A 23334-nucleotide genomic window follows, 5' to 3' on the forward strand; every position below is an offset into this window, starting at 1 on the left:
CCTGGATCCTCTGCTGCTGTGGTCCAGGAGGGTCCACCGGCCTCAAAGACAGCATGATCATCATCCCAGCTTTGAAGACGGGGATTAAAGGACCTTTGCAAAGCCCAAGTTAAAGGGATTTCCATTTTTCCAGGACTCATCTGTTGGCAGATGAACTTTTCTCACAGGGGAAACTTTAAAAGAAGCTTACTTGTAGAGGAACAAGCAGACAGAAGAACCTGGAGAGGAAAGAAATAAGGAAATCAGGAAATAAGGAAGAGCTCTGATATCTGGATCTCACAGGGACCCTCATCCATCCCAGCCAGGTTCTGTTAGTGCTGCCTGAAATGAGATAATTACCCTGCTAATGCTGAAGATCCTCACTGAGAGCAACGACTTAGCAGCAGCAGCAGCACGCGCATGGATGCTAATGGATGGTCTGTTGGAGTCGGCTCTGAGTGTTTTGGAAATCCAGCCGTTTCCTCTTGTTGCCTGCCAATCAGCTCGGGGATGTAGCCGGCAGGTGGGGGGGTTTAAGTTGGCCACTGCGGGGGTTTGGGGATGCCCCGACACAGGCCTGCTAACAGACTGCTTGGCGCAGTAAACCGGGGTTACCCACGCTGTTTACATCTTTTTATCTATTTCTTTTTGTAAGAGTTTGTTTATTTGGCATAAAATATCCGTTTTTAAGCAAAGTGAATGCGGATGGCTAAGCTAGTCCATCCAGTCTGAAGGAGGATCCAGATAAAGGAGACCAGTCAGCCTCAAAGCATTCCTCTGTTTGTCCATCCTCTGGTTCTCGGTCCCAGGACAGCTCTACCTCTGCCTCCATCTATTCTCTATATATCTACAGACCGATCCAGCTGAGGGAACCGTCGCTATAGAGCTGCTGATGACCAAAATACTTCGAGTTCCTCTGAATGAGAAAGCTTCTTATTGCTGTCGAACAGTTTGCTGATCCTCTCATCAAACTTGCAGACTAACCTCTTTGACGCCTTTTTAAAAAAAAAATCTAAATCTGTCCTGTGCTCATCAGAACAGGCCCCCCCCCCCCCACACACACACACCCACACACACACACACCCACACACACACACACACACACCCACACACACACACACACACACCCTGGAATGAGCCTCAGTGAGCGATTCCCTGACATTGTTGATGAGCAGAAGCAGCGCTCCTAGCTGACAGTGATGCCCGGTAGCAGCAGTAAGAGCGGAGGGCGGGGCCCCTCCTCTTCCCCCCTCCCACATGCCGTGGTCCCGCCCAGCAGGCCCCTCAGACCTTCCCGCTACGTCCCTGTTTCAGCAGCCACCTTCTTCCTGGTCGGATCCACCACGCTGTTCTTCTGCTTCACGTAAGTCATGCTCAGTCACTGACGCCCCCCCGCCCCCACACGTTGCTGACCCTAACCAACACATGACTAACCCTGGACTAAACCAAATAACCAACTTAGCCCTAAACCCGTTAGCAAATTAGCTCATGAAGTCCAGGACAATGTTTCCAACAGCTGCTCCTCCATTCACTCCTAAAAAGCTAATTCAGGAATGTTGCTGTTAGTGATTACTGGATAACCAGAAATGATTCTGCTGACAGAGAAGACTACAGAGGCTACAGAGATATTCATTACAAACCTGAAAACTCCTGCTTTATGACAGTCACTGTGTGCTCTGCAGTTAACAAACACAGTGAAAATCTAGCATAATGTTAAACCATCTAAGCTGCTATAGTGGGAATTCCACACATCAGTAATGTGATTTTGTTAAAAGCCGTCCTGCATAAACATTCCGGTTGGTTAGAAGTTGGATATTCAGGATCAGCGGAGTCAGCGGGATCACGGTTGATCCGACCCCACCCAGCATCTCCCAGCTGCTCCTGGAGACGCCGGCCCAAATCAGAGTCCCTCCATCGGATCAACCGTGAGCTAGATCCCGCTGACTCCGCTGAGATAGATACAGCACTGGGACTTGATCAACAGCCGATACCACACCGTGACATCACAGGAGGTGGCAGTAGTGTTCTTTGACAAACATTACTTTAAATTAAAAAACACTTATCATTTATTGAACAGTATGGAATCATTTCATATTCAAAATACTTACAGAAGTTTGAGTTTTGAATCTGAGCGAACTTTAAGCGCTGTTGTCGAGGCTTCATAGAGCCACATGTGGCTACAGAGCCGCAGGTTGTAACAAATCAAAGAAAACATCCATAGTAAGTGGAAGTAAAGGAAATGTGTGTGTTACTTATGAGCCGATTTCAGAACAAAACTAATACTGGTCAAAAGTACCGGCTGACTAAAGTTTTTTGTTTTCAGATTCAGACAACGTTTTTCCCTTTAGTAGGACAACCTGAAAAACACCTCCAGAGGGAGGTGCACAGGAGGCAGGGTGATGAAAACCCTGAATCACTGGAACTGGCTCCTTCTCATGGGTTAAACCTGGGGTTTCCTGCTGCTCCAGCAGGGGGCAGCAGTGTGCTAACACCTCCATTCTGCGTGGCTGTTTGCCTGAAAGATAAAGGCTAAAAGAGCATTGGTGGGAGAAAATCAGATGGAAAGGTGTGTGTGCATGCAGAGGTCTGCCTCTTTGCATGAAGGCATGTGTGTGGGAGCGCTAATATGTGTGGTCAGTGTGGGGGGGCAGTTTGCTCTGTGCTTTGGATTAGGAAAGAGAAAATAGGCCAACATCTGTCACCCTGACAAAAGCCCATCGCCCAGCCTGCCATTACCCCACCCCTCCTCTTCTCCTCGTTTATCCTCTCACAGGATGGATAAACATGGCGGAGTTTCACCCGGGGTCGAGAAAGTCCTGCTAATAGATCCTGTTTTGGAGAACTCTCGTATTTCACCTGCTGGTTTTCTTTATCTTTCATTTTTTCTGCTCTTCATGCCCCCAACCCCCCCTTTCTTTGACTTTCTAACTTACTTCTGGAAACATGGAAAAAGCCTGGCAAAACAACACATCTGGAATAAACTTCCAACCTCGTTTCACCAGTGAAAATAAGACTTCTGCTAAAACCTTTAATTAGATAATAATGATAATAGAACTTTGTTGAACTCACATTGGAGAAATTATCTCTGCATTTAGCCCCTCCCCTTGGGGAGCAGTGGGCCGCCATTGTGCAGCGCCCAGGGAGCAGTGGGGGGTTAAGGGTCTTGCTCAGGGACCCAGAGTGGAGGCTGTGGGGATCAAAGCAGGTACTTGCAACCTTCTCAGAGCACAAACACACTGCTCTAACCACTAGACCAACCCTCCCCCTTCATTAAAGGGATAGTTCGGTATTTTTGACATGAATCTGTATGGCATCCCGATCACCAGCGGCATGCAATCACACTGACTTACCCCTGGCAGCGTCCTGTGAGCAGAGTTATCGTCCAGTTTTGGTCAAGCCGAAAGTAGTCCTGCAGGTTTTTAGGTACAGCGAAATAAAACGTTTCTCTTCCCAAAACATTATGTGTCCAAAAGAGTGATATTTTCGCATCCCAAAAACATTGTAGTTGAAAAAGTCACACGTCGTTATCAATTGGTCCTATTTTCTCTCTGTTCGTATCAGTGCGCGCCGTCATTCAGACAGCGAGCCCAACAACAGCCATGTCTCCTTCCGCGGCGGACTACTTTCGGCTTGACCAAAACTGGACGATAACTCTGCTCACAGGACGCTGCCAGGGGTAAGTCAGTGTGATTGCATGCCGCTTGTGATCGGGATGCCATACAGATTCATGTCAAAAATACCGAACTATCCCTTTAAAGGACTTTCTAGTTCTATTTAAGGTAGTTTTGCAAACAGAGCTCCATCTTGATCACTTTCTGTACATCGGAGCTTCAGAAAGGCCTTGATTTCACGCAGCAGCTTAAAGACCTTTAAAACCCTTACATCCACAGGCCTCAGCCCGTCTGTTCAGCACCTCCTCTTTCAGGTGAGCCTCTGTTGGTTCCTGCACCGTGCAGTACTCAGTCTTCATGTCCTCCATGATGCTCAGAGTGACTGCTGGTGATACTTCCTGATATGTAGGAAAGGTTTACTCTCACAGAGCAATACAGGCATTGATGTTGCAACAATATAATAAAACACACAGGATCACTGATCTCTATTTGTTCCCTGGATCTCTGATAGCCCGTCAGGGTTGAAATGAAGCCACCGGCCACCATATTGGTACTCCCTAGTTAGACTGGTCTCAGTATAAACAATACACTGCAGCATCAAACAACGATGATTATCTCATTTTCAGAGGGTCTTAAGACTTTTAAAATAAAGATAAATTCATCACTTTGACACCGGCTGTTTCATAGCATCAGTAGATTACTGTAACTTATAATAAAATAATAGTCACATCACATTGCATAGTCATTATGAAGCCTATAAATGATGTAATGTAACATATTATACAAATCCATCACAATAAAATGAATGTGTTAATGGTGTATAATAATACCAATGTGCCAAAACTGATGATGTAAATGTTATATACATGTATAACACATATACATTATATACTTGTTTTTGTTTAGAAAACATGCAAATTGAAACGTACGAACGGGTCCACCCCTTTGGAATGGGTGACGTTCCCACACCTGTCCATTCAGGTGATTTCTCCATTTAGCATGTTTCTAAACAAAAGCGAGGCTTTGTTGGGCTACTGTATAAAACCTGGAACTAAACGCTATTTCTGACATTTTGAACTGAAAAAGCTTCCTGGATGGAAGAGAAACGTCTTCAAACAAAGTCCAGTGGATTGGCTTTTTTTGGATGACTGTGACCTGGATGACTGAGAATCTTCTCCAGCATCACACCTGAAAGCCTCGTCTCTCCTGTTCTTTTTCCTGAAAAGAGATCAATAAATAACACTTCATAGTGTAGCTCAGTTTGATAGGATCTAATCTCATTGAGTATTAGTGTTGCAGCAATGCCAATTTGGCCCCGATACCCGATACCTGGCTGTGCAGAATCGGCCAATCATACCACCATATGAAGAACTGCATCCTACTTGGATGTAAAATAATTGCCATCATGGCTTTGTCAAGCTGCTGCCTACCTTTGTGAAGCAGGAAAAAGACTAAAACAAAGTGAATCCAGTAGAACTTTTTATTGCCTACCTGGAATGGGTGACAATAGTTGAAGAAACTTCCGGCTGTCAAAATGGTATCGGCCCTATTTGTTGCTATTGACAGCGATAGCACCATTTTAGTGTTGGATCGAGGCCCCGCCCATTACTGGTATCGGTGCAACACTATGGAGTATGCAGTACTCTTAATGCCAAATACAGGGATGGTGAGTTGAAAGGAGATAATGTTTTTGGTAGAAATATAATGGAGCCAGACTTTACAGGTGTGAGATTTTAGAGCTTCAGCATCATAGAAGGTACCTCTGACTGAAAAATAAATGCCAGATAAGCCGCCCAGCTCAGCGGCGTGCCTCAGTGCTCATTTTCTCTGCCTGCGATGTGTTGGTGCTTCCACCTGATATCTGTCTGACGAGTCGCTGTCGGTGTTCCAGGTGTCCGTGGCTCTCGGAGCGCTTCTCTGTTGCCATTCCAATCTACAATGGAGTTATCTTTCTGTTTGTGTTGGCTAACTTCTGCATGGCCACATTCATGGACCCCGGCATCTTCCCAAGGGGTGAGTTTATAAAAGCATCAACTTATTGGTTTGTCTCCAGATAAATGTTTTTCAGATTGAAGCGGACTGTTTATTCAGACAATTCAGAGTCTAATCCACAGCGCCTGGTCGGATAGACGGTTTCTCACTAAAGAAGTAGCTACCTATTTTAGTTGTGTAAATCATTCTGCTGCTGGTACAGAAGTGTGTGCTGACTGTAGTGAGATACTGATGAGGTATTTGCTGTGCGTGCAGCGGAAGAAGACGAGGACAAAGAGGATGACTTCCGTGCTCCGCTCTACAAGACGGTGGAGATCAGGGGGATCCAGGTCAGGATGAAATGGTGTTCAACCTGTCGCTTCTACAGACCCCCACGTTGCTCCCACTGCTCCGTCTGTGACAACTGTGTCGAGGTGCGTTCAAAGACACCGCCCCACAGCAGCCGTTTTCACACACAGCAGTGTTTGTCTAGCCCAATTAAAGTGGCAGCAGCCTCATGAGGAGACTCCCAGGGCAGGAAAATGTCCTGAAAGTGTTAACCTACAGTAACACCTCCTTTATTCCATGGTGCTGCTTTTATGGCTCTTCTGTTGATCAGGATGCTCCCCTGTCCTCTATCAGGGATTCTTAAAGACAAACCTTTAATGTAAGGCTTTCTGCAGGTCCGTCTCAGGACAGAACCTACAGATAAGGTGGTACACTGGGCCATGTCCAGTTCTGTACCGTCCCATCACGTCCCGTCCTGTCCCCTCCCGTTCTATACTGTTTCATTCTACACCATCCCTTTCTGTCCCATTCTGTACCATCCTGTTCTGTCCCGTCTCGTCTTGTACAGTCCTATCTCTTCCCGTCTTGTCCTCTCCCGTTCTATACTGTTTCATTCTTTCTGTCCCGTCCAATCATGTTCTGTCCCCTCTTTACTGTCCTGTTCTAAACCGTCCAGTCCATCCTGTCCTCTTCTGTCCTGTCATGTTCTGGCACCATCCTATCCATCCTGTCGTGTCCTCTCCTGATCCCGTCTCATCCTGTAATGTCCAGGTTCTGTCCTGGCCATCATGGAAGGATCCATATTGAGTCTTTTCTCCTTGGAGCTCCAAACTCTCCCTCTCATCTTCCTGAATATGTTTCTACGGCCTGTGATGACCTCAGCTGATTAGGACAGGTTAACACCTGTCACATCTAGTAATCCTGTCCAAACATTCAGAAAGCATCAGAGGAGCAGACATTGACTAAATAGCTGGCTCTCTGGGAGAGAATGGAGCTGAGGAAAGAAGCAGATTTTTCTTGGTTATATAAGAGTAGTTGACTGTGTTTTGTTTAGAATTGGTCAACTTGGAGCAGTAGAGCTACAGCCTGCTGGTTTTCCCTCTGCTGCTCAGTGAGCTGAACACGTAGATAAAGTTAGAATCCTGTTTCTGGTTGCAGGAGTTCGACCATCACTGTCCGTGGGTGAATAACTGCATCGGCAGGAGGAACTACCGCTACTTCTTCCTGTTCCTGCTGTCTCTGACGGCTCACATCATGGCCGTGTTTGGGTTCGGACTGCTCTTCATCCTCTACCACCAGAAGAACATCGACCACCTCCACGCCATCGTTACGTATCCTTTCAGCTCTATCTGGTTTCTAGCAGAGATCCAGCGATCCCCCGCAGGCCTGCGCTGTGCAGACGTGCTCCTTGACTCCCGCTGCTCCCAGGCTGGCTGTAATGTGTGTGGCAGGCTTGTTCTTCATCCCTGTTGCTGGGCTCACTGGTTTCCATGTGGTGCTGGTGGCCAGAGGCAGAACAACCAACGAGCAGGTAGGAACCCCTGCCCCCTGATTCCATGCTAAGTGTTCAGTTTGGTGACGAGGTCTGAGGATGTCCCGTTCTTCATCATCTGCTCTCACTCCGCCGTCAGGTGACTGGAAAGTTCCGAGGGGGGGTGAATCCGTTCACCAATGGCTGTTGGAGGAATGTCTCCCATGTCCTCTGCAGCTCTCAGGCGCCCAGGTGAGTAAAATTTGAGGGACTGGATTGTTTCTATTCACAACATGAAAGTCAGGGAATCAGGGCGGAACATTTCCAAAATAATCGCAATAAAAAGATTTTAAAAAGTAAATCAGATGCTCCCAGTATTGGTCTTCCCCTTTAAACAGGGAAAATACACTTCATCCATTTAGGTGGCGCTAGTTACTTCAAATAGGTTTGTGAAGAGAGATCCTCTCACTAGCTGCAGCTAGCCAGAGGATCTGGTTAAAGGACCAAGATTCATTATTTACAAGGAAAGAACGAAAAATAGAGAACTGAACTTTTTAGATGAGCCATGGGGGCAGGCTACAGTAGGCCATGTTGACATTTATTAGCTTGACTGAAAAAAATAAATAAATTAAAAAATATATATACAGGTGCTGGTCATAAAATTAGAATATCATGAAAAAGTAGATTGATTTCAGTAATTCCATTTAAAAAGTGAAACTTGTATATTATATTCATACATTACATACAAACTCATATATTTCAGATGTTTATTTTGTTTAATTTTGATGATTACAAATGACAACAAATGAAAATCCCAAATTCATCATATCAGAAAATTAGAATATTACTGAAGACCAATAAAAACAAAGGATTTATAGAAATGTTGGCCAACTGAAAAGTATGAACATGAAAAGTATGAGCATGTACAGCACTCAGTATTTAGTTGGGCCTCCTTTGGCCTGTATTACTGCAGCAATGCGGCGTGGCATGGAGTCGATCAGTCTGTGGCACTGCTCAGGTGTTATGATAGCCCAGGTTGCTCTAATAGTGGCTTTTAGCTCTTCTGAATTGTTGGGTCTGGTGTATTGCATCTTCTTCTTCACAATACCCCATAGATTTTCTATGGGGTTAAGGTCAGGAGAGTTTGCTGGCCAATTAAGAACAGGGATACCATGGTCCTTCAACCAGGTACTGGTAGCTTTGGCACTGTGTGCAGGTGCCAAGTCCTGTTGGAAAATGAAATCTGCATCTCCAAAAAGTTGGTCAGCTGCAGGAAGCATGAAGTGCTCTAAAACTTCCTGGTATGTGGCTGCGTTGACCCTGGACCTCAGAAAACACAATGGACCAACACCAGCAGATGACATGGCACCCCAAACCATCACTGACTGTGGAAACTTTACACTGGACTTCAAGCAACGTGGATGAAGTGCCTCTCTTCTTTTCCTCCAGACTCTGGGACCTTGATTTCCAAAGGAAATGCAAAATTTACTTTCATCAGAGAACATGACTTTGGACCACTCACCAGCAGTCCAGTCCTGTTTCTCTTTAGCCCAGGCAAGACGCTTCTGACGCTGTCTGTGGTTCAAGAGTGGCTTGACACAAGGAATGCGACAGCAGAAACCCATGTCTTTCATACGTCTGTGTGTGGTGGTTCTTGAAGCACTCACTCCAGCTGCAGTCCACTCTTTGTGAATCTCCCCCACATTTTTGAATGGGTTTTGTTTCACAATCCTCTCCAGGGTGCGGTTATCTCTCTTGCTTGTACACTTTTTTCGACCACATCTTTTCCTTCCCTTCGCCTCTCTATTAATGTGCTTGGACACTGAGCTCTGTGAACAGCCAGCCTCTTTAGCGATGACCTTTTGTGTCTTGCCCTCCTTGTGCAAGGTGTCGATGGTCGTCTTTTGGACAACTGTCAAGTCAGCAGTCTTCCCCATGATTGTGTAGCCTATAGAACTAGACTGAAAGACCATTTAAAGGCTTTTGCAGGTGGTTTGAGTTAATTAGCTGATTAGAGTGTGGCACCAGGGGCCATCAATTTTGAACCTTTTCACAATATTCTAATTTTCTGATATGATGAATTTGAGATTTTCATTTGTTGTCATTTGTAATCATCAAAATTAAACAAAATAAACATCTGAAATATATGAGTTTGTATGTAATGTATGAATATAATATACAAGTTTCACTTTTTAAATGGAATTACTGAAATCAATCTACTTTTTCATGATATTCTAATTTTATGACCAGCACCTGTATATATTGATATATATATATATATATATATATATATATATATATATATATATATATAATTTCAGAAAAGATAAAATAGACTTTATTGATCTCACAGTGGAGAAATTTACTTTTCACATCAACTCAATAGTAAATGTTACTGAAGCATCTTGAAGCCAAACTGTATTGATGCTGCTTTGATTCTGTCTCACAGGATACTGACACCTGCTGGACATTTAAAGCCATTACAGGCAGCTGATTGGACAGACTAAACTGAATGGATTTGATGAGAGCAATAATATAATTTAATTTATTTCAAGTTATACTGGGTGTCTGCGGGTCATTAAAAGTCATTAAATAAATTTTTTATTTTTTTATTTTGCCATTAAAATTCATTAAATGTGATGATTTTGACATTAAAAATGCTTTATTTAGAAAAAAAAAAGTTTATAAAAAAAATTTATTAAATAATATATATATATTTGCAAATATATTGCGATATATTTGCACGGAACTGCTTCCGGTTGATCCGGAATGTTCAGAAAAGGCTAGAGAATGGGGAAAATGCTCATTTCAACAAAAGTGGCTGGAAATTGGGGAATTACAGCCTGTCGACGGAAAAGATGAAGGAATTTGCCGTGTATATATGAGAGTCATGGGTATTTGTTGATGGCTTTAAAATAATTTCTAAGAGCATTAAAAATCTTTAAATTAATTAAGTTAATCATTCCTCTATAAACCCTGTTATAATGTATTATTTTATTTCTATGTTTAAATTGAAAATATCTTTGATATTTTTGGATGCATCCAATAAATAAGGTAAACATAAGGTGAACATTTAGGGGGAGATGTGAATGAGGAATCGGCGTGTTTGCTGGCTGTGCTTCTGCCTGGAGCCATCAGTGTGCTAATGAGTGCTGCTGTCTGTGCAGGTATCTGGGCAGGAAGGCGTGTGTGCAAAGCGTGAGTGTTCAACCTCCATTTCTGCGGCTGCAGCTCACCGAGGCTCAGCTGGCAGCCAAGATCCTGGACAACGGCATCCAGGGAGACATGCACAGGGTGAGACACTGCTGCTCTGTTAGCATTTAGAGCTCATCGCTGGTCCAACCCTTACAGTCTCCTTCCTAACAGCTGTTTTCCACGCATCACTTTAATGCTGTGGAAGAATCCGCCTTCAAATCATCAGTCGGACCTTTAAATGCTAAACGATGAGATTTCCTCCGTTCGGTTCCTTGGTCTCATGTCCCCTCTGTCTTCCAGTCCAAGTCCAGCCTTGAGATGATGGAGAGTCAGTCGTGTGACGCTGAGCCCCCTCCTCCTCCCAAACCCGAGCTGCGTTACCCTGGAATCAGGAACATGGAAGGTAAGGGGATGAGGTCACCGCAGCCGCCTCTCCTCCTCAGACCGCCTCTGAAACGTCTCCGTTTCCTGCAGAGTGCAGCCTGCTGAACAAAGCCCCTCCCACCCCCACCATGTACAAGTACAGGCCCACCTACAGCCCGGGGAAGAACCACGCCACGCTCACCCATGCTTACGCCAACCAGGTAAGGCTCAGGGCTGCAGGCGGAACCGGTTTCTGCTTCCTCGTTCCATCAGTCTAACACGGCTCCGTTTTTTCCTCTGATCTCCTCTTGCCTCCTTGGTTTGGTAACTCAGTGGCTTTCTTTTGATCAGTTTCAGTAAGTGATTATTTTAAGAACCCCCCCTCCCTTTCTGTTTGATCCAAACATGGAGTCCTAGCTCATCTAGCCTCATCGTTAATGGCTGTATCTGTGCTCATGTCTGATCCGGATCCTCCTGACTTCCCAGCAGTAACCAGAAGAAAGGACCTTCCTTCACCTACCATAGTCTTCCTCTCTGTTAGAGCGGCCTCCTATCATTGGTTTATAACGTCCTCCTAACTACCTTCATCCTCTCCGTCCATGTGTGCTGCTCTCTTCCTCTGCAGACTGTTTGCTTTCTAATAAATCCCCTGAACTCATCGAAATAAAGACGCTGAGCTGAGCCTCCATCAGGGAAGCGCTACGGCTGGGCCTTATGAAGAAACTCTAATATAACCCTATATTTGGGCTGTATCGCCATATACCATATATACCACAATATGTTTAAATTACCTTCAAATCAATAGAGTGCATAAAATTGCACTGATATCCTCATTCAAACTTTTGGTTTCAAATCGGTGTCAGTATTAGAACTTTAACAAAACAGGAAATACAGCAAAAAACAGGCAATGCTAAATAAAATGCTAAATATAAAGGGCTCTTTTGTGCATGATTAAAAAAAATGTAGCATGAAAAAAGAAATTGACCTAAAATTACCAATAAAAAGTGGAAATGTCCAAAAATTAAAGCATTATCAGATCATCTCCATACTCTTTGCACTGATCTTTATCTGATTGGAATTTTAAAGAAGCACAAAAAGTGATAAATTTGAGAACATTGCCAAGTTTAGAGAATGCCTGTGAAACCTCTGAACATCAAATCACACCTATTAGAGCATCTAAAGACATTTCAGTAACATAATTGGCTGTGTGTTTCCTGGACGGGGCCGCCTGTGGAGCTGGTTGACAGTTGCCTTTTGTATCTATGCTTCTTTTTCTATGTCTGCTTCTGTCTCCTTGAACCCCAGTGGGCCTCAGCAGATGGCCGCTCACACTGAGCCTGGTTCTGCTGGAGGTTTCTTCCTGTTCAAAGGGAGTTTTTCCTCTCCACTGTCGCTACAAGCATGCTTAGTGTGAGGGATTGCTGAAGAGTCAATGAGTCGATGCAATCAGCTGGTTTTCCTTAGATAGAAAACTTTGAATCAATCTGACTGGATGATCTGGTGAACTGGAAAGTTAGAGATGACATGTTGTGAATTAGAGCTATAGAAATAAACTGAATAGAATATACTCGATGTACATGTCATCTCAAGGCACTTTCCAGTTCACCAGATCATCCAGTCAGATTGAATCCAAGTTTTCTATCTAAGAAAAACCAGTTGATTGCATCGACTCATTGACTCTTCAGCAATCCCTCACACTAAGCATGCTTGTAGCGACAGTGGAGAGGAAAAACTCCCTTTGAACAGGAAGAAACCTCCAGTAGAACCAGGCTCAGTGTGAGCGGCCATAAACCATAAGTAAGAAATACATTTGAAAAATGTGTCATGAATTTATGGAGTAAACATAAAGTTTCTGTTTTCTTCTTCATGTTTTCTGCCAGTAATGGCGTCTGGTCAATCATGTGACTCTTACGATGCAAGTCCATCAAGAACCTGCCCCTTATTTGTTTTAATTAGTGCTTATTTTATGGAGAATTTTTTTCCTGAATTATGCAGCTAATCTGACACTTCAAGGTCATTTTTTTTTCTCAAACTGAGACTTCTGATCATCTGTGCGTAGAGATTAGTCTCACATTAACTCCAATCAGAAACCCAGGTGTTGATGGAGTCATGTTTTAGTTCTGGTCACATTTTCTCCCTCATGAGGAAAAGATTCTGAGCTCTGTCGCTGCTTTTTATTGATTTCAGCTTCCCATGTAGGAACCAAACAGCTCAGTTTGTTCTTATTGAGTCTGGAGAAAACGGCAGATTCTAGAAGAATGGGAAGAATGAGGGAGAAACCATTTTGTCTTTAAATTATGGACGTTTAATCCCACTGAGTTTGGTGTTCTGTCAGATGAGCATACCTCATCAGACCAGCATACCATAGTCGATACTCGCTGATCCCTTTAGTTTATCCCTTTAGTTTTGTACAAAAAACTATTTAATTACTTCCTTTTTGTTTTTTTAAGCCTGTGGCGATCTGACCTCAAATTGTTTGGGGGTTTTGTACATGAATACAGGGAAACACGCCCACTGAGGTAGGTTAGAGTCTATTGTTCGTTTTGCGCATGCTTATTGACTATTGGCTATTTGACGGCGTATGCTGGTCTGACGGCGTATGCTGGTCTGACGGCGTATGCTGTTCTATCCCTCCTCCAGAAGCTTGATCCTGATCTAAGCAGCGTAATGATGTTGTTTTCTAGAAGACATGGTTCTATGATGGATCTAGATGTGTGGCTCTAACCTGTGCCCCCCCTCCCCCCATGTAGCTGAGTCGAGGGGAGAGTGTGGGCAGTGCCAGGGACTCCTCCTCCTCCACCTCCTCCCTGATGCAGTCCAGCCAGCAGCCTGGCTTCCACTCCCAGCCCAGCCTGGACAGAAGGGAGGCGTCCTCGGACAGAGGGGCGGGGGGGCCGGTGGGGGACAGGAGGGAGGGGGGGGGCATGCCTGGCTACTCCCTGGGGGGCCGCTCCTACCCTTCCTTCTCCGACCACACGGTCCTCTCTGGGGGGGCATCCCGCTCCTCCAGCTCCACCCACACCTCGGTGGGCCCCGCCCACGTCTCCGAGGCGACCACCGCCTCCACCAGCTTCAAGAGCCTGGCCAATCAGACGCCGCCACCTCACCACGCCTCCCGGAACGGCAGCCTTTCCTACGAGAGCCTGCTGGCAGGAGAGGACAAAGCGGGGGGGTCAGGGAGGCCCTGCACCCCAGCAGCCCCACCCCTGTCCTCCCAGTCCCCCCATCACCACCGCCCCCCCCACCCCTTCCTCCACCGCTCCTCCTCATCCCCTCCGCCCCCCCCAGAGAAGGAGGCAGCCAATCAGACCCCCGCTCTGCTTTCCTCAGCCCCGCCCCCCCCACACCATCACCATCATCACCATCACCACTCCCACCACCACCACCACTCCTCCTCCCGCCCTCCCCGCTTCGCCGCCCCCCATGCCCCATCCCACCACGCCTACCCGTACCGGACCCGCTCCACAGACGCCCCCCTGGGCCCCCCCTCCTCCAGCAGCTCCGCCCGCTCGCCCCTCTCCTCACATCCGCCGCCGCTGGGAAAGTCTCTGTCGTACTCCAGCGCCGCCGCCGCTGAGATGCAGTACCGGTTGGTCCGCAAGGCGTCGGCTTCAGCTGGAGCGAACGCCGCCGCCGTGGGAGGAGGGGAGGGGGGTGGAGGGGCCGTACCAGCACCAAAGTGAGTATGGGTTTGACCTTTGACCTGATTGATGGTTTGCTGCTGACTCTAATAAAGCCTGACTGCTCCTCCTGCTCTTCCTCCTGCTCCTCTTCCTCCTGCCAGATTTCCTGTGAGTTCCTCCTCTTCCTCAGCTGTGAGCGTAGCGAGCGTTTCCTCTGATGCTGTTGTTCCTGGACGCCTTCCCTCTCCATCACAGCTCCAATCGGGTCATTTAGAGCTGAAGCTCGGGGTGTGTAGCTAAACAGCCTGCAGCTCTCCATCAGAACCGGGTTAATCAGAACCGGGTCAAACAGAACCGGGTCAGACAGAACCGGGTCAGACAGAACCGGGTCAAACAGAACCATCCACTCATGCGGTCAATGGCGCCTCTCACCAAAACCCGTCCCAGTTTATAACCAGCTTGTTCTGGACGGGCAGAACTTTGGCTCCAAGGCGCTGATGTGGACCTGAGTTGGTTTAACCTCAGATGTGTCCCAGAAACAACAGCATCAGATCCAACATGTCTGCCTGCTGCTGCATGACCGCCTCATCTTCACCACAAAGCTGCCTGTAGAACACCAGAGTATTTCTACTCCTCCTCCACTTCTTCTCCCAGGATTTTAACAGGATTCAACTTGTTCCTGTTTCTTCTAAAACCTCCAATCATCTCCTTGTTCTGTTGACATCCAGGATCAGAGGATTGTTTCCACACCACGCCACCAAGTAGACCTCCATCTCTCTGTGCTCAGCTTCTGCTCCAAATTTGATTCTCCCAATGACTGCAGAGTCATCCCAGTATTTCTGCAGATGGCAGGACTCTGTCTGGTCCTGGGAGTCAGAGGTGATAGAGGGAAAAAGGAATGGAGAGCGTAGCGCCCCCTGTGGTGCTCCTGTGCTGCTGGATCAGCCAGCTGAGCCTTCAGTCTAACAGCCTGTGGTCTGTCTGTCAGGTAGTCTGTGATCCAGGTGGTTGTTGATGCCTCCACCTGAGTCTGCTGGAGTTTCTCTCTAAGTCAGTCAGGCTGAATGGTGTTAAATGTTCTGGAGGAATCATGATCCTCACAGTGCTGTCTGCCTTGTATAAATGATGACATCATCAACTCCATCTCCATGGCAAACTTCAGGCGTCCTGATAGCTGCTAGTTCATTTGTGTTTTCTACACAGGAGTTGATGTAGTCAGTCTCACTCAGTCATTGCTTTGATGTCCTCTCCATGTGGCTGACACAGAGCATCCCAGTCTGTAGCCTCAGAACAACCTTGCAGGGCTTCTTCAGCTTCCTGTGTCCATCTCCTTACTGTTCTTTTTAATGCAGGTTGTCTCTTATAAAGTGGTTTATAATCTGAACAGAGAAAAACAAGATGCTGATCTGATTTCCCAGGAGGAGGTCTTACTTCAGGGATGTAGGTGTCCTTGACATCTGTTGTTGACAAGCACTGCCAACCACCTCCTTTGAGTTTCCCAGTCTTCTTTAAATCTCTGTCTGCTCATTTGGTCAGAAAACCTGGCAGAGAGACGCTGAGTCAGAGATATGCTCCTGCAGCCAGGTTTCAGTAAAACTGGGTCCTTTTAGGGCTTGGAGCTCTTCTAACTAGTTTCCTAAAGATTTCCCATGATGACCAATGGAAGAGACGGCTTCTAATTCTTCTTCCTCTGTAGTCTCCTGGCTCCTGCTCTGCACCTCCTTCAGCTGGTTACACATCATAACAAGTGTCCTAAAAGGAAGAAATATCAGTAAAAATCCTTCCAGTTTCACAGCATTCAGAACCAGAAAAAAAAACATCAGAAAAAAAAACTGTGATCCACAAAGGGAGGAACCATCAGAGTGAGAGAGAAGCTAGCAGAGCTACTCCAATATTGAGCCATCTGAAGCAGTGCAGTTCTAGAGTTCCTGATCTGATCACAGATGGGAAAACTCTGATCCTGGTCGTAGTTTAGATCCAGTTCCATGAAATCCTCTGGTGTCTCAGACAGGACGTCTCTCTGTAGCTCTCCTCCATCCTGCATGTTCTCTGTTCTTTCTGTCTGTTTGTGCCGTTTTCACTCAGCTTTATCTTCCTGTGGTTGGTCTCTAAAGCCGGGCATTCAGTGTAGGATTTATTTCCCTTTTCGGCCCGATTCTCCAGTCGTGCAAGACTCTGTTGGATAGAGTTTCAGCCTGATGGTGCGTCCTGCGTTGTGCAGTGTACAGGGGGTAAGGAGGTGTGATCAGCCTCTAACCAGAGAAAAATCAAACATGTTTGAAATCCAGTCGACCCTCCTGAGGGTGTTGGTGGGTAAATCCTGCTGCTGGAGCTGAGCTACGAGGTGATTTGCCAGAACTGCGAGCACTGCGCATGCGCAAACAATGGACTTCTCCCAGATTGATGAGTCCGACCAGCGCCATCTTTCAGCGCTGAGTCCGATGTTGGTTTCTGAACGTACAGTGCGAGCTTTTAAACCTTTAAGCTTCGTAGCACAGTTAGAGCTGTAGCTGTGTGCAGCGCCTGGAAACATAGTAGAGTGTATGCCCGGCTTTAGAGAGCCGATCATTGCCATGCTGCATGTCTGAGGTTGGTGACCTACCTGACCTTCCCCTGACCTTCCTCTGGATCTGAATAGGTTAAAGATTTTCTTCTAAATGAGATGATGACATGGCCTCGTGTCATCATTGGCCACGCCCCCTGCTGGCCCAGCAGTATCAAAGTGAACAGCGCGGCCACTCCTGCTTTTTAAGGCGACTAGCAACATTTCTGTCCACTTCTTCCTGTCTTAGTGTCTTTGGTGACAAGCTGAAAACATCAGTGGCTGTGAACTTACCGCCTGCAGCAAACAGGCCTCTCAGGGCGCTTCATTCCTGTGGAGAACTAAATTAATCTGCTTAGTTTTGTGTTTAATCATTTAAATTCAGGCGGCTGATTAGTGAAGCCTGTTGTTTTGGTGTGACTGACTGAGATCAGCCATATTTGAATGTTACTGGATTTTTAAAGGTTCTGGGTGGATCCCAGGCAGAGGAAGGTTCTGGGTAGATCCCAGGCAGAGGAAGGTTCTGGGTAGATCCCAGGCAGAGGAAGGTTCTGGGTAGATCCAGGCAGAGGAAGGTTCTGGGTGGATCCAGGCAGAGGAAGGTTCTGGGTAGATCCCAGGCAGAGGAAGGTTCTGGGTAGATCCCAGGCAGAGGAAGGTTCTGGGTAGATCCAGGCAGAGGAAGGTTCTGGGTAGATCCAGGCAGAGGAAGGTTCTGGGTGGATCCAGGCAGAGGAAGGTTCTGGGTGGATCCAGGCAGAGGAAGGTTCTGGGTGGATCCAGGCAGAGGAAGGTTCTGGGTAGATCCCAGGCAGAGGAAGGTTCTGGGTGGATCCAGGCAGAGGAAGGTTCTGGGTGGATCCAGGCAGAGGAAGGTTCTGGGTGGATCCAGGCAGAGGAAGGTTCTGGGTAGATCCCAGGCAGAGGAAGGTTCTGGGTAGATCCCAGGCAGAGGAAGGTTCTGGGTAGATCCAGGCAGAGGAAGGTTCTGGGTAGATCCAGGCAGAGGAAGGTTCTGGGTAGATCCCAGGCAGAGGAAGGTTCTGGGTAGATCCAAGGCAGAGGAAGGTTCTGGGTAGATCCAGGCAGAGGAAGGTTCTGGGTAGATCCAGGCAGAGGAAGGTTCTGGGTAGATCCCAGGCAGAGGAAGGTTCTGGGTAGATCCCAGGCAGAGGAAGGTTCTGGGTAGATCCAGGCAGAGGAAGGTTCTGGGTAGATCCAGGCAGAGGAAGGTTCTGGGTAGATCCCAGGTAGAGGAAGGTTCTGGGTGGATCCAGGCAGAGGAAGGTTCTGGGTAGATCCCAGGCAGAGGAAGGTTCTGGGTAGATCCCAGGCAGAGGAAGGTTCTGGGTAGATCCAGGCAGAGGAAGGTTCTGGGTGGATCCAGGCAGAGGAAGGTTCTGGGTAGATCCCAGGCAGAGGAAGGTTCTGGGTAGATCCCAGGCAGAGGAAGGTTCTGGGTAGATCCAGGCAGAGGAAGGTTCTGGGTGGATCCAGGCAGAGGAAGGTTCTGGGTGGATATAGGCAGAGGAAGGTTCTGGGTGGATCCAGGCAGAGGAAGGTTCTGGGTGGATCCAGGCAGAGGAAGGTTCTGGGTGGATCCAGGCAGAGGAAGGTTCTGGGTGGATTTAGGCAGAGGAAGGTTCTGGGTGGATTTAGGCAGAGGAAGGTTCTGGGTGGATCCAGGCAGAGGAAGGTTCTGGGTGGATTTAGGCAGAGGAAGGTTCTGGGTGGATTTAGGCAGAGGAAGGTTCTGGGTGGATCCAGGCAGAGGAACGTTCTGGGTGGATCCAGGCAGAGGAAGGTTCTGGGTGGATTTAGGCAGAGGAAGGTTCTGGGTGGATCCAGGCAGAGGAAGGTTCTGGGTGGATTTAGGCAGAGGAAGGTTCAGGTTCTGGGTGGATTTAGGCAGAGGAAGGTTCTGGGTAGATCCCAGGCAGAGGAAGGTTCTGGGTAGATCCCAGGCAGAGGAAGGTTCTGGGTAGATCCAGGCAGAGGAAGGTTCTGGGTGGATCCCAGGCAGAGGAAGGTTCTGGGTGGATCCAGGCAGAGGAAGGTTCTGGGTGGATCCCAGGCAGAGGAAGGTTCTGGGTAGATCCCAGGCAGAGGAAGGTTCTGGGTGGATCCAGGCAGAGGAAGGTTCTGGGTGGATCCCAGGCAGAGGAAGGTTCTGGGTAGATCCCAGGCAGAGGAAGGTTCTGGGTAGATCCCAGGCAGAGGAAGGTTCTGGGTAGATCCCAGGCAGAGGAAGGTTCTGGGTAGATCCAGGCAGAGGAAGGTTCTGGGTGGATCCAGGCAGAGGAAGGTTCTGGGTGGATATAGGCAGAGGAAGGTTCTGGGTGGATCCAGGCAGAGGAAGGTTCTGGGTGGATCCAGGCAGAGGAAGGTTCTGGGTGGATTTAGGCAGAGGAAGGTTCTGGGTGGATCCAGGCAGAGGAAGGTTCTGGGTGGATCCAGGCAGAGGAAGGTTCTGGGTGGATTTAGGCAGAGGAAGGTTCTGGGTGGATCCAGGCAGAGGAAGGTTCTGGGTGGATCCAGGCAGAGGAAGGTTCTGGGTGGATTTAGGCAGAGGAAGGTTCTGGGTGGATCCAGGCAGAGGAAGGTTCTGGGTGGATCCAGGCAGAGGAAGGTTCTGGGTGGATCCAGGCAGAGGAAGGTTCTGGGTGGATTTAGGCAGAGGAAGGTTCTGGGTGGATCCAGGCAGAGGAAGGTTCTGGGTAGATCCAGGCAGAGGAAAGTTCTGGGTGGATCCAGGCAGAGGAAGGTTCTGGGTAGATCCAGGCAGAGGAAAGTTCTGGGTGGATCCAGGCAGAGGAAGGTTCTGGGTGGATCCAGGCAGAGGAAGGTTCTGGGTGGATCCAAGCAGAGGAAGGTTCTGGGTGGATCCAGGCAGAGGAAGGTTCTGGGTGGATCCAGGCAGAGGAAGGTTCTGGGTGGATCCAGGCAGAGGAAGGTTCTGCCTCCATCCGTCTCGGTCTCTAACTCCTGTTCTTTGTCTTCTGATGAACCCAGAGGTGAGCCGATCCGGATCAGCCCTCTGAGTCGGACCAATGGCGGCCAGCCCTTCTCCTCCTCCTCCTCCTGCTCCGCCCCCTCCTCCCCCTCTCACCTGGCCTCCTCACCCAGCAGAACCGGAGCGGAACACCCGAGCTCGCCGATGACACAAAGTCCGCTCCACAGGCCTCAGGGCGGCGGGGTGAAGAAGGTGACGGGCGTCGGCGGAACCACCTATGAGATTTCTGTGTGATTTCCTGTTCAGAGCTTCTGGACGGTGTGGTTTGGACCTGGACCAGGCTGGTAGCCTGAGAAGCCATGAATAATCAGACATCTGGCCCAGTCCTGGGGGGCGGGGCTTCCTTGACCAAGTGTAGCTTTCCTTAAGGTTAATTGAGCACTTTGGACTTCAGTCAAACTGGACTTTTCTATTTGAACAAGTGAATCCTGTGCAGAAGCGGATCAGTTCCCAGTGAGGGACTCCTGCAGAAGCTGTGGTCTGATGCCAGATGAGGATCGCTGTGAGGTTTGGCTCCGCCCCCACAGCGCTGCCTCTGCAGCAGAAGCTCATTGGGACCTGATGTCTTTAGCTGTTTTACTCCTGCCTGTACAGAATGATGTGATTTCTACATGTGGGTTTGTTTGTGGAGAACTGGGCGCCGTCTGCAGACAGGAGCATGTGGTGTTTGCACAGGCCACCGCAGGAACAACACGCTAACGTCACTGAACATGTGTTGGCTCTGAATGACCGAGCAACTTTTCTACAAAATTCCTTCTCTGAACAATTGCCTTGAAAACCAACATTTCAAGTATTTTTTTTTTATTTCTTTTATTTAATTTGATGTTTTTTTATCAATTTGTACGGTAACCCAGCTGTTAATGAATGGAGAGTTTTAAATATTGAGTCTTGAAGCTTGGGGTGAAAGTGGAAGGCTGATTGGCTGAAATGTTCCAGCTGTTCTCCAGGATCACAGCTGGACGCCACATTGAGCTGCCCTGACCGATCCAGCCACTGATGGAGGCGGAACATTTCAGCAGGAATCTGCATCTCTACAGGAAGCCGATGGCAGTAAAGCAACGTTTCAGATAGAAAGTAATGTGTCAACCTGAGTCTGAAAATAAATGGTTACATGTGGACAGCAGGAGCAGATGGTTTTCTTTCTGAGACGTTACTGACGGTTTGTTTGCCTCAATGAAAAGAATGCAGCTTGGAGTAAAACAGCTTCAACTTTCCTGTCAGTCTGCATCTTTTTCTCTGATTCGTTATGATGAAAGGAGACGAGGCGTTTCTCCTTCACTAACTCACCAAAGGTTGATCCATCCTCTGAAGTGGGGAGCAGGTCCTTATCAGAGATGGGAAGTAACGAAGTACAAATACTTCGTTACTGTACTCAAGTAGATTTTTCTGATATTTTTACTTTACTTTACTACTTATTTTTATGGCGACTTTTTACTTCTACTCCTTACATTTTTACACAAATATCTGTACTTTCTACTCCTTACATTTTAAAAAATTGTCTCGTTACTTTAGTTTTGAATAATTTCAATGGAGTTACCGTTATTATTTTTCACGTCATCAATACCAAATTCAATCTAATTGGATGGGAATCTACGTTGCATTTGACGCACCACTACAAGATGAATCGACAGATTTGGCGGTATTCATTGGCGGCAAATCATTGCAGCTTGGTGGCGGTGGCGTTAGCATAGTAGCATGGACGACGAGATGATTGAAAATGAACACAACGGAGATCTAGTCCTATTGGCAGACATCCATTTAAAATGTAGGCAACGGCATGAAAAAAGTGGTTTCTACTTTTACTTTTATACTTTAAGTAAATTTACAAGCCTGTACTTTGTTACTTTTACTTGAGTAAAGAAGTTTAATCAGTACTTCCACTTTTACCAGAGTATTTTTTAACACAAGTATCTGTACTTTTACTCAAGTACAGAAAGTGAGTACTTTTGCCATCTCTGGTCCTTATTAAAGGAGAAGTCGGCTCATATCCAGAATTCAACCTTCTGAAAGTCCTTTAAATATGAAATTATTCCATCCTCTTCAATAAATAAGTGTTTTTAATTCAGAGTAATTTACATATGAATGTGCTTTACTGGAGGCATCCATGTTTGTCAACACTACTGCCACCTACTGGTTAGTGACGTCACGGTGCGGTATCGGCTGTTGATCAAGTCCCAGTGCTGTATCTGGTGTTTGTCACAACACGCTATTATCCAAGTCATCTTGAGCTTACCGCACCGTGACATCACTGCTGGAAGATGGCAGGAGGGAGGTGTTACTATGTTTGGGCAAACATGGCCGCTCCCAGACTCAGTGATCAAGACTAAAATTGTTTTTAATTTTAGCTGATTAACGTTAAATTCATTAAATCACTGAGAACGTATTAGTTTTAGGTATAAATGGTGATCCATTGATTATTCCTTGCTGACCGGACTTTAACTCCGGTCAGCAAACTTTAACTTTAACCAGCTCTCATTCCACCTCAAACCAAGGCAGTAAATACTGAAAATTATGGGGAAAAACAATTTTTAGGTCTTTTAGTAGCTTTAGTGAAGTAAAATATTAGTTTAAATCCAGTTTTATTACAGTCTGTGTTTCTGCCAGATGTCTGGTTGTTTTTTATTTGCAGCAGTACTAAAATGGATGGAACAACGGCCATCTTTATTGACTGTTGTTTGGGATAATTTGGATACAGTTAGGCCATGAGTTTAAAGATGGAGGCGGCGCCCAGCTGGAGCAGAGTTAGAGGTGAGGCGGATGCAGGTGTGAGATTAAACGCTCCACACCGCTATCATTGCTCGCTTAGAAAAACTTTTAAATGGACCAAACTTAAGTAAATCAGATGCTTTAGTAAATTTCTCCGACTTTGCAAATGTAGTTCATCATTACCGAGTTTGAGATGGATCAAGAATTCTGTGCAAACTAAAGTGTTTAACGACTAAAAGAACAAAATCACAAACAGTTGAAACAATTAAATTCATATTAACATAAATCTTTTGAAACCATTGCTTAGATCATGTCATAGTCAGGGAGAGATTTACCATTAGGCAATACCCCGCAGTTGTCTTGGGCGCCAAGTTCCTGGGGGCCCCAAAAAACAGTTTCCATGTATGGTAAATACGACTATTCAACATCTAAAAGCAGCGAACTCTGCTCTCCAGAGCGAGTAGATTGGTAACCCCGCCTCCTGCTCTCCTCTATCTTGTCTGCTGTCATGATTCATGCAGCTATTATTTCATCCAAATGAAAAATGGAGAACAGAGAAGCAGATCATGGCT

At 46.8% G+C, this 23334-nt stretch overlaps 1 protein-coding gene across 2 annotated transcripts; it reads left to right on the forward strand.

Moving 5' to 3' along the window:
• Positions 1–1178: 1178 nt before the first annotated feature.
• Positions 1179–21179, forward strand: LOC119779184 (palmitoyltransferase ZDHHC5-B-like). 2 transcript variants are annotated; one of them, XM_038278744.1, is made up of 12 exons: positions 1179–1342; positions 5482–5603; positions 5838–5995; positions 7008–7180; positions 7278–7380; positions 7481–7572; positions 10488–10614; positions 10816–10918; positions 10990–11099; positions 13629–14557; positions 14663–14669; positions 20056–20199. In XM_038278744.1, exons 1-12 carry the CDS (start codon positions 1179–1181, stop codon positions 20059–20061), a joined length of 2094 nt encoding a protein of 697 aa, XP_038134672.1. In that variant the 3' UTR covers positions 20062–20199. The 2 variants fall into 2 exon arrangements, with proteins under 2 accessions (XP_038134672.1, XP_038134671.1); XM_038278743.1 differs by lacking the exon at positions 14663–14669 and having other exon boundaries at positions 20056–21179.
• Positions 21180–23334: the final 2155 nt, after the last annotated feature.

The sequence above is a fragment of the Cyprinodon tularosa genome, unplaced genomic scaffold, assembly GCF_016077235.1.
Source record: "Cyprinodon tularosa strain WSP-4 unplaced genomic scaffold, ASM1607723v1 ctg1434, whole genome shotgun sequence".
Classification (NCBI taxonomy): domain Eukaryota; kingdom Metazoa; phylum Chordata; class Actinopteri; order Cyprinodontiformes; family Cyprinodontidae; genus Cyprinodon; species Cyprinodon tularosa.